Here is a 12,466-nt window from a genome sequence, read left to right as displayed (position 1 = left end):
CGAGGGTAGTGTGACCCTCCCACACGTTACACCTCACCAATGAGAGTCCTCGCTGCCAGGTGAAAAGAGGCTGCTGGCTGTCTCCTATGTCTCGGAGGAAGCATCTGATAGACTTCAGGGCTCCCTCTAGACCGACCAGTGGGTGGCACATGCGAGCAACGACCAGGAAGGGGAGGGGGGAATTGGCATAACGACTAAATTGGGATGGGAGGAAAATACAGAAAAACAGGAGGAGAAAAAGTAGAATTTTTTTTTTTTAAATTACACAAGCACCCATGCACGCACGCACACACACACACACACACACAGAGAGAGAGAGAGGGGGGGAGCTGCCTGGGATGTGTAAATCACACACCATAAATTGCCTTCTTCAACACAGCTGGGAAATACATCTCTTTACGTAATAATCACTTAAGGCAGGACGATATACACAGTACAGTATGTTAAATATTTCACACTGTCCAGAGAAGACCCTGATGTGACCTGGGAGCTGACCTGGGACCAGTGTTCTACAGCAGTGGTTCCCAAAGTCGGGGTCGCAACCCAAAAGGTGGGCCGCGAGCAGCCACGGGTGGGCCGCGAGATGATTTCCAAAAAAAAAGAAGTGTCAGGCCACTGAACTTAGAAGCAGGCCAGGACAGTGTTTCTAGTTGTATTCTAAAATTCTATTCTATTGTATTCTAAAATGTGACTATATGGTTTTATATTAACTTAATAAATAAACAAAAACGAAAAATCTACTTATTTCAACGAACATTTCAAACTAAATAACAGATTATGCACATAAAACGCTGAAAACAACCGAAGCAACAATAGTATTTTAATGAGGCTATTATTATTATCATTATTATTTTGCAACAAGTTACAGTAGCCCTCTCATAAATAGCACATATAAATGAATAACTAACTTGAACTAACTTAATAGGATTGAAGTGATATTTGGCTTAAAAAATCGGGCGCATGGCAAAAAATAAAATAAAAAAAGCCTGACGATGTGCATTGGGCCGCGGCTCTCTGACGCCTTATTTTCTGGGTCCTGGCCTGAAAAGTTTGGGAACCCATGTTCTACAGCACGAGCTAACCAATACTCACTGGTAATCTTGGTAAGGAGATACAAGAGCTTCACAGTTACTCTACAGTCCCTGGTACAGTGGAAGGACAGCCTGACACCAGTCAGTACACTGGGAGGAAGCCGATTGGACGGTCCAGAAGATCAGACACCGACTCACATGACACATGAGTTGGTTCTGACAAGATAAATACAGCCAATGACTCAAATCAAATCAAATCAAATCAAATTTATTTATAGGGCCCGACAACACACGTTAATGTCCCCATGGGCCGTACAGGTCTTCTTTAAACAAGTCAAGAAGACAACATAACAATAAGTCAAGAACATGACTAACTGAATACATCATACCACCACACATGGACACAAAAATCTACCCATCGCAGGAAATGAGGTCACATGCCATGCGATTCATCTCCTGTTGCTATAAGGGGCTAGTTGAAAAAAGCGACAGCTGACACCAGCGCTTTTATTTTAATCCTGGCCTACTGATTGGATGATCAATTCCCTCATTTTGAAGTTCTTGGTAGCTGATATTTCAGATCGCTGATTGGTCAACTTTCAGATGAAGTTGAGAGAAGGATAAACTCAGTTTACCACCTTTTTATTACCATTCAAGAGGATACACCCACCTAAACCTAATAATGTGAAAATGACATAACCCCGGGGGCGGCTAGGTGGTGTAGTGGGCAAGGCGCTCGCCACTAGTGCAGGAGATGCTGGGTTCGAGCCCAGCTCTCAGCATTGCTATACCAGCTTGGCTGGCCGTTCACACTAATACAATTGGCTGTATTAGAGGGTGGGAGAAGCTGGCGGGGTGGGTCCGGGTCGTTGTAAACAGCGACTCCTACAGTTCGGTCGGGGCGCCTGCTCAGCGAGGATAGGATCTAAGGGGGGTAGTGTGATCCTTCCACACGTTACACCCTCTCAGTGAGAGTCCGCGCTGCCAGGTGAAAAGAAGCGGTTGATTGGCTACACATGTGTCGGAGGAAGCACGTGATAGTCTCCAACCTCCCAGACCGACTGTTGGGGGTAGGTGCGCAGCGACCAGGAAGGGGATTGGGAATTGGCATAACGACTAACATTGGGAGGGGAGAAAAACGGAGGAAAAAGGAGGGGGAAAAAGATCAAAAAAAAAAAAAAATTATAATAATGACATAACCCCTGGCCTGTTACAACGGCTCCCTGTCACAAGCGTTGGTTCATGCATCATCAGAACATGCCTGCACTTCTGTCTTCATCTTGCTTCGGAAAGAAGAAGAAATATGGTCTTTCATTGGATGTTTTCCCGACGTGGCGAACATGTTCCGTGTTCAGGTAGAATGTTTATTCGCCTCAACCCAGGTGAATTTTCTCGATCGCTTGATTGCCACTGTGGCTTCAAAGCATTGCCTACATTGTTAGATTGTCCAGGTACAGCGGTCTCGTTGACATACTTTCATGTTCTGCTTCAGCCTTCTTCATATTTCACTTACAAAATGAAAAAGTGGAACAAGCTAGGACCCTAGAAGAAGGCCCGATTCTTATGCCGTTGTGACTCTGTGACTCATAATCCTGACTTCCTGATTGGCTGATCTATTACTTCCACTTCCTCATTCTGTTTTGTAAAACCACAATATTTGACAATGCTGAATATAGGCCAAGATGGCCAAACACAAGATCCTATTTTTACTAGAAGTTCCATGTGCTGACTGACCACATAAAGGGAAATATAGGCCCATCTGGTCTTCCCATGCCCAAATAATATGACAGAGCCTGGGCACGTGGGAGCAGTCTGCACCTAAACCCTTCCAGATGTGATGATTCAGAGGGTTACACAGAGAGAGGAGGACAGAGAGAGAGGTAGAGAGAGAGAGAGAGAGAGAGGGAGAGAGAGGGGGGGAAAAGGTATTCTAATGGTTAGAGCAAGGCGAAGGTTGTCAGTTTGAATCCCCGGACTGGCTTGGGATATCTGAGTGACATGAATGAGGAGCTAGTGTTGAGGTGCCCTTGAGCAAGGCAGTACACCCCCCCTACTTTCGTGTGTGTGTGTGTGTGTGTGTGTGTGTGTGTGTGTGTGTGTGTGTGTGTGTGTGTGTGTGTGTGTGTGTGTGTGTGTGTGTGTCTGTGTGTGTGTGTGTGTGTGTGTGTGTGTGTGTGTGTGTGTGTGTGTGTGTGTGTCTGTGCGTGTGTGTGTGTCTGTGGAAGAGCATACATGTCACACTTCATAGCCACATGTAATGGCATTAACATTACAAATGTAGTTTAGTCTATGATAGTGATAGCAGCGACTGTAAGCGAGAATTGCCCATGTGCGAGCGTCAATATATTTAAAGTTATGGCTCTGGTCAGTGTGAGAGATTCAGGAGATTCAAGAGCAACCAAAATATTTACGCTGATTGAGACAAAACCAAAGTTGTTGTGGATGATTTGTTATTGCAGTGCGTAACGTCGAGCTCCACTTTCCTCATAAGTCACTTCAGCAACAAGGCATGCCTAAATTCTCAATCGTGAGCAGACACGAGGCAGACATGTCAAAGTATAATCCAACAACACACCAACTTCTAGGCCACACAGAGGGACGCACTTGCAGCGGAAGGCTACTCATTTGTAACTACACCAGAGTCATAATAGATATACCCAGAACCGAAAAACCGTGACCCCAAAGCCGTGATATGAACCGAACCGTGCGTTTTGTGAACTGTAAACACCTACCCCTGGAGTAAAAAAGTAATACACATCATGGAAAGATCCAAAAATATAATAGTCTTTCTGTCTGTCAATTTATCCCCCTTAACTCATTCCCTGCCAACAGCGAGTTTACTCGTTATTGGGCGCCATGCGCTGAACGTTATTTGGTCCGATTTTAATATTCTATTCAATGTCACGGACCTGTATGTTGCCGTTAACACTTTCAGTGCCAGCCATTAGACGCAGCCCTCTGTAGCAACGCCACCGCTAGATAGATAGGGATCCGTCATCTTGTTTCTAGAGCTATAACTATATTCTATATTATAGCTATGGATACAATACTATGGCCCATTTGACATCACCTATCTATCGTTCAATATGTGAGAAAGAATAAATGTTTCCATCCATACATTCCCGTGTTATACCGTGGTGAATATAAGTATGGTTTTAGAGCGGCCTAGGGTAATTCATGAAATGCTGAGTTATAGCCCTATACGTCAATTCCACTATAGATGTTGCCATTTCTTGCCTGTACACGCTATTATTCCGAAATCAGATCTAAGTCATAGGTATTATGTCCCATCATGAATGCATGAAAGGGGGGGGGGGTCGTTTCTGATTATTTGACTGTCAGTAACGGCATTCGTATTGAACACTAAAAACGCTTATCAGCCCGATCGGTATAAAAGCATTGCAGGATCAAGCTAAAATGTACGTCAGATCGTTCTTACCTGTGATCGGGAGTATTCCAAAAATAATATTCCAATTGTTTGATCGCCATCTGGTACATCCAATGTCCATTTGGCCCATGGCATAATCCACCACAACATATGGATCTGGGATATTTGACGCGCTTCAATGGAACCAGGAGAACGGCTGCCCTCGCCCGACAAGGAAACATGATACCGGCGACGTTTGGCCATTACACAGGCCAAGATACAAGGTTACAAAGGGTGCTCGATACCGCCGTCTGCGGGATGCGGCCGGTATTGCACCATGGCGACCTCAGACTCATTCCCTATGGTACCAACAGGCAAATATCGAAACAAATATCGAAAAAAAGGAAAAACTACCCAGAAACGACTTAAGTCGTTTTTGGCACCCAAGTGTTAAAAGGCATACTGGGACCCCGAGGGTGCAGTACCTGCCAGATCCGGCTAGGTGGCAGTATCGAGAGTGCAGTAAACCCTGTTCCAGACCATGTGCTACATTTAAATCCCTCCGGGCGCGAAATTTAGACGGAGCCGAGTAAATCGCTTCATCCGACCACTTCGAAACGCATCTGGCACACTCAATCCATAAGTTGTGCCAAATTATGTCCGGGACCAGATGGACACCAATACTGGAAATCGCGATCAGACAATTGGCATATTCTTTTTGGAATACCCCCGACCAAAGGTAAGGACTATCTGACATCAATTTCAGCTTGATCCAACAATGTTTTCATATCGATCCAGCTGATCAGCGTCTGTAGTGTTCAACATGAATGCCGTTACTGGCCATCAAAGCATAAAAAACGACCCCCCCCCCCCCCCCCCCCCCCCTTTCATGCATTCATGATGAAACATAATACCTATTATATACATTTGATTTGGAAATAGTAGCATGTCCAGGCAAGAAACGCCAACTCTTATAGTAGAATTCACGTAGCGCCCTATAACTCAGCGTTTCATGAATGGCCCCGGATCACTCCTAAACTATACTTATATTCACCACGGGATAACGCATGAAAAAATTATCTCTTTTTTCGACGGAAGAAAGTCACTGTCAAATTACTATAGTATTGTCTCCATAGCTATAAATATAGAATATAGATATAGCTCTACAAACAAGGTAACGCACCCCTATATTTAAAGCGTGGCATAGCTAAAACGGGACAAGGCTAATCCCTGGCGCTGAATGAGTTAATTGGCTGATATCAATCCGTCTCCAGAGTCTTTGAGCCATTGTGTAGTGTGCCTGGTGCCAGTATATGGCAGCCATTGAGCCTCTCTCTCTCTCTCTCTCTCTCTCTCTCTCTCTCTCTCTCTCTCTCTCTCTCTCCCCATCTACAAACAGGTTGAAAAGTACCTTGTGAAAAAAAAAGCTAATCTACAAATTCCAATCTAGCTTCAGAACATCCCACTCCACTGACACATGCCTTCTCTATTTGAACGACCACATCAAACACGAGGTGGACGGCATGGTCATGCTGGACCTCCAAAAGACTTTCGACACTGTCAATCACTCCATTCTGATTGACAAGCTAAAAGCAATTGGTTTTGATAGTTCATCAGTGAGCTAAATGCAATCCTACCTGGAGGGGGGAGAACAGATGGTGGAGGTAAACGGTACACTATCCCCCCCCCCCTCCCAGTGAGCTGCGGTGTTCCACAAGGAAGCATACTAGGACTGTTACTGTTCCTAATTTATGCAAATGACATGTCATCAGCTTGTGACTGCAACTTGTTCCTGTTTGCGGACGACTCAGCCCTGCTATAACCAATATAATAAAAAAAAGGCAACCAACGAACAAGATTCTTGTACCGGATCTCCTCTCTGGTAAATAAGAATACCCTGAAGACTCTAACAGGAGCACTCATTCAAGGGTACTACGACTATGCGTGCACCTCATGGTACCAAAGCACCTCAAAGGCACTAAAAACAAGATTACAAACATCACAAAACAAACTGGTCAGACTACTGCTTGACCTTACTCCTAAAACCCACCTCACCCCTGCCCATTTTGACAACCTGGGATGGCTTAAAGTAGACGACAGAGTACAGCAACTTGCAACCTGGTCTACAAGATACACTACACCACTAAGGTACCCATGTACATGTCGAAATACTTCCCAAAGGTCAGTGAATACCACGACCACAACACCAGAGGGAGTTCCACAAATCATGTTCAACCCAGATTCGGCTCAAACAAGGGACTAAACACGTTTCGCAATTATGCCACATCAATGTGGAACGCCCTACCCACAGCCGTAAGAAAATGTGAATCCCTACCCACCTTCAAAACCACTCTCAAAGAGCACCTACGGGAGGCTGCAATTCTAGACTGGCCCCCGTAAATGTCCAAACCAACACCCACCCACCCACACAACCCCCTCCTAAGTTTCCTCCCCCTCGAATGTATATATTTTCTGTTAGGATCTCTGTTAAACAGTATTGCATATTTTTGCATAACTTTTTGCATAACTTGTATGTCATAAATATAACAGTACTGTATATCTGTATGTCATAAATGTCATGGTATATATATCTGTATATCTGTATGTTGTGTATGTCATAAATGTAATTATGAATTGAAAATGGGACCCTGATGTAAACAAGACGAAAGTCTTTCTCTGGTCTGCATCCCCTTAACAATTGTGTGTATTGAGCCGTACTGTATTGTACCCATTCTGCAATCTGTTAATAAAATGTTCAATCAACCAATCAATCTATCACTTTTCCTTATTTAGCCAGAGAAGTCCAGACAGAACAGAGTTTAGCTCAGCATCTTCAGTTGATGACACCGGTTATCCTGTCAGCCAATCGGATGACAGATGGAGCCTTCTCTGCCGCATGATTGGATGACTCACAGGCAGGACACAGGACATGGGCCTACTCACATCACACGCACGCATGCCCACTCACATAGCCATGCACACACACACACACTTCCCTAACAACCATAAAACACTCCCACGCTCGGGGCAACACAACAAACCTACACACACACACACACACACACACACACACACACACACACACACACACACACACACACACACACACACACACACACACACACACACACACACACACACACACACACACACACACACACACACACACACACACACACACACACACACACACACACACACACACACACACACACACACACACACACACACACAACATGACTCACATGCAGTGTTGAAATCACAGACTTCACACAGTTCAACAATACTATATATTAAATGAAATCCTACTTTTCTTTTTAAAGTATAAATCAGATCTGGGTACAAATACACAGATCACAAAAAGAACGACACGCACGCTGTGCACGCTCACACACTAGCAGCCACTTAACACTTTAACATGAGCGGGCACACACTCATGCCGCACACTTATGGCCAAAAGGAAAGGCCACTTTAAATTAGAATAACAGGAACAGTGTATTGCACTACCAAAGCTACCTAGCATGTCATATATGCTCTGTAAATAACTATGTACAGATACCGAGATGTCACACCATGTTACCTGTTACCTGTTTATTGCACAATGTTGTTTTCTTATTGGATTCTATTATATGTTGTAACACTGTATTGCACATCGTTGCGGGCAAGACCACCCGCATTTCATTGTATACTTGTATGCCGTGACAATTAAAACTCTTGACTTGACTTGACTTGAATGATGCACAAATATCAATTTAACTCTGAATCCTAAACTTTAGGTTGTTTTTGTCCTTGTTGTTATGAATGCTCTTTTTCACCCATGCCCTGCTTCACACTCAAACACACCAGTACAACCACAGTTGGCCACCAAGCAGCTCCACTGGAGCAATCGGGAGGGTTCAGTACCTTGCTCAAGGGCACCTTGATTGATTGATTGATTGATTGATTGATTGATTGATTGAAAATGTTATTAACAGATTGCAGAATGGGTACAATACAGTACAGCTCGATACACACAATTGTTAAGGGGATGCAGACCAGAGAAACACTTTCATCTTGGTTTACATCAGGGTCCCCCATTTTCAATTCATCATAACATATGTGACATACATTGTGATAATCACGGCGAGAGCCTTCTTCACTCCTCCTCCTCCTCCCCCACATTCACGGCGGATGCCTCACTCACCCCTTATCCTCTCACACCCTTATATGGGCAGCATCCGTTCCCCTGATTCACACGCTGCCAGCTCGTCAATCAACACACGGCTGTGACTCATCCCCTCATCAACGAGATGGTACTTCAACCTGCAGATCCTGTCCTACCCTCGTCGGAGTGTTCAACTAGCTACCTAGGTACGACGACGAACCTAAAGCCTTGCAACCCTGTCCTCGTTGATGTACCTTATTCTTTTTCTCTCTGTGCCCAGGACCACCGCTCCAGTACACCTCCAACCTGGACGTCCCGTGCTGCGCCTCGGTGTTCTAAACTCCATGTCGGTCAATTATTTTGCGACAATGACCTCGTAGCTATACATTATCCCTTACGTATTGTATTGTTTTATTGTATTGTATTGATTGATTGTATTGTATTGATTTTATTGTATTGTATTGATTTGTGTGGACCCCAGTAATAGTAGCCTATGCCTGTGGCAATGGCTAATGGGGATCCGAATAAACTAAACTAAACTAAACAGCTCTACACTGTCGTCTGTAGACTTTACAAAGAGCAAGTGGAGCGCCATTGGGGACATTGATTCCTTATGTTGTGTTAATTACAGTTCCAGGAAATGATGTAGATGAAAAAATAGCAATGCCTTGTCTTATGCTACTGCTACCTTATCATTTCATGATTTTTCAAAGAGCACTTATAATTTGCTACCTTGCTGCTACCTTATCATTTCATTGAGCTGTAATTAACACAACACAAGGATTCAATCAATGTCCCGATGACATCACTGGTGGCCATATTCAAACTAATTTGCTCTCAATAACTGTCTAACAAAATTAATGTGTGCCAAATTGTTTAGAGCTCATGGACGTGTGTGAGATTACGTGCAAAATAAATCAGCATTGTTTTTCTGGTGAAGTACCGCTTTAACACTTTCAGCGCCAGCCATTACCCTTATCCCTGTAGCTAATGCGCCAGCTTTCCATAGCCTATTTTCACTGTGCGTCACTATGTTTGCAGAGCTATAACTATATTCTCTATTATAGCTATGGAGACAATACTATGGTCATTTGACAGTCACTATCTCCCGTTGAACATGCAAAAAATTGTTAATTTATTGATGTATACGTTCACACGTTATCCCGTGGTGAATATTGTATAGTTTCGGAGTGATCCGGGCTAATTCCTGAAAAGCTGAGTTATAGGGGCGCTATGTGAATTTGCTAAAGTCGTTGGCGTTTCTCGCCTGGACACGCTGCTATTTCCAAATCAAATGTATATAATAGGTATTATGTTTCATCATGAATGCATCAAAGGGGGGGGGGGGGGTCGTTTTTGATGCTCTGATCGTCATCGACGGCATTCGTTTTGAACACCACACACGCTGATCAGCTGGATCGATATGAAATCATTGTAGGATCAGGTGGAATTGACGGTCAGATAGTCCTTACCTTTGATCGGGGGTATTCCAAAACAAATATTCAAATTGTCTGATCGCGATTTCCAGTATTGGTGTCCATCGGGTCGGGTCAGCGACCATAATCCGGCACAACACCAGCATCGAGGGGCCATGGACGCGTTCCAATGTGATCGGTGAAGCGTTAAGACTTGCCTGGACCAAAATTCTCCGCCCGGAGGACATTAGATGTGACACACAGTCTGGAAACAGGGTTTCAAAGGGTGGGCGATACTGCCACCTAGCAGGATCTGGGCGGTACTGCACTTTTGGCGTCTCAGTATGGCTTTCAGCGGTAACATATAGGTCCGGTGAGTGTAATATTGATGTAAAAATCGAATAAAAGAAAAAACCATCTAAAAACGTAATATTAAGTTTTTGGCGCACGACGCGCAACCGCGTAATATTACATGATTGGCCGTGAATGAGTTCCTGTTAACTAAAATAATAATAGTGACAACTAGATTTCAGTTAATTTCTCCTTTAATTTGACTTGATTTCTTACTAGGAAGGAATGCTGTAACCTCCCTGAACACTCATGATAAGACTTCATCGATTCATTCATTAATTCATTCACTCTCAATTTTTCTGTTGATTTTCAGATCAAGTGCCTCTGACTAGCCTGTTTCATTCAATTCAATTAAAGTTAAAGACCTTGATATTGTACGCGGGCGGGCACAGGATGTGTATGTGGTTAAGATGATGTGATTGGTCAACAGGAAAACCCCTGGAGAACGTCTTTTCCTTTGCAAAAGGAAATCTTACCATCACAGAAATATACGTCCCTGTGAGCACTGGACGCCGACCTGAGAACATGACCATTTCTTTTCTTTTCTTTGTTGTCTTAGAAACCAAATCAAGTTGTGATGGCTCACCATTTCCAGTTGAACTTCTCTGGGAAGATTGCATCATAAACACACACGTGGGAATGTGTGTAGTCAGCGGTACAACATTATGTATGTCTTACTCCAAGTTACTGCTATAGGTTAATGGCAGGAGAAGAGAAGAGAAGAGAAGAGAAGAGAAGAGAAGAGAAGAGAAGAGAAGAGAAGAGAAGAGAAGAGAAGAGAAGAAAAGAGAGAATCGAGAAGAGAAGAGAAGAGAAGAGAAGAGAGGAGAGGAGAAGAGAAGAGAGTAGAGAAGAGAAGAGAAGAGAAGAGAGGAGAATAGAAGAGAAGAGAAGAGAGAGTAGAGAGAGAAGAGAAGAGAATAGAAGAGAAGAGAAGAGAAGAGAAGAGAAGAGAAGAGAAGAGAAGGAGAAGAGAAAAGAGAGAGAAGAGAAGAGAAGAGGAGAGGAGAAGAGAGAGAGATCGAGAATAGAATAGAAGAGAAGAGAAGAGAAGAGAAGAAAAGAGAGAATCGAGAAGAGAGAGAAGAGAAGAGAAGAGAAGAGAAGAGAAGAGAGGAGAGGAGAAGAGAAGATAAGAGAGGAGAGGAGAAGAGAGTAGAGAAGAGAAGATAAGAGAGGAGAATAGAAGAGAAGAGAAGAGAGAGTAGAGAAGAGAAGAGAAGAGAAGAGAAGAGAAGAGAAGAGAAGAGAAGAGAAGAGGAGAGGAGAGGAGAAGAGAATAGAGAATCGAGAAGAGAATAGAATAGAAGAGAAGAGAAGAGAAGAGAAGAAAAGAGAGAATCGAGAAGAGAATAGAAGAGAAGAGAAGAGAAGAGAAGAGAAGAGAAGAGAAGATGAAAGAGAAGAGAAGAGAGAAGAGAAGAGAAGAGAAGAGAAGAGAAGAGAAGAGAAGAGAAGAGAAGAGAAGAGAAGAGACAAGGAAGGAGGTGAAAAGGGAGATATTAGATGGAGGGAGGGAGAGAGAAAAGATAAAAAAAATATCTGCTGTCACTATGGTGAACCTGTCATTACTGTGTTCAATAAATTATTACTGCAAATGTTTGATATGTGCTGCTCCAACAGAGAATCAGCCCTCCATCATACCCCGCGAGCGCCGTATATATAACGTGCATTATTTAGGACAAAGTAAATTTTGTATCAGCATTTAGGTCTATTATTTTACATTTCAAAAGCCCCCTCTAGAAAAACGAAGCACAAGAACATAATTCAGAATGGTATAATGGGATCTGGTCAGACTGTGAGAATTATTTCAGGAAGCGAGCTGGCATTTCTCTGCGAGGGTGTGGCCAATGGTTTATCCAGCTAACTAAACGCGTGGCCAATCAGATCGCGGAACCCGAACGTGGAACGGCAAGTGTGTTGGTTAAAGTCTACACACGCTCAGGATGCTTCCAGCCCTCCATAAAGAACTACAAACCCCAGTAGTACCTGCTCAGGATGCTTCCAGCCCTCCATAAAGAACTACAAACCCCAGTAGTACCTGCTCAGGATGCTTCCAGCCCTCCATAAAGAACTACAAACCCAAGTAGTACCTGCTCAGGATGCTTCCAGCCCTCCATAAAGAACTACAAACCCCAGTAGTACCTGCTCAGGATGC

At 43.7% G+C, this 12,466-nt stretch overlaps 1 protein-coding gene across 1 annotated transcript in view; it reads right to left on the bottom strand.

The window, feature by feature from the left end:
• The window catches only part of LOC311245896 (carboxypeptidase Q-like), a 52,657-nt gene that overhangs the window by 17,354 nt on the left and 22,837 nt on the right, over window positions 1-12,466 (bottom strand). Inside the window, 1 exon segment of the mRNA XM_084335921.1 lies at window positions 12,298-12,330. Coding sequence (XP_084192047.1) covers window positions 12,298-12,330 — 33 coding nt within the window.

The sequence above is a fragment of the Notolepis coatsorum genome (genome assembly GCF_963971535.1).
Source record: "Notolepis coatsorum genome assembly, chromosome: 19".
In the NCBI taxonomy this organism is placed as follows: domain Eukaryota; kingdom Metazoa; phylum Chordata; class Actinopteri; order Aulopiformes; family Paralepididae; genus Notolepis; species Notolepis coatsorum.
Note: the sequence above shows the minus strand (reverse complement) of the source record. Positions and strands in the feature narration are given on the sequence as shown.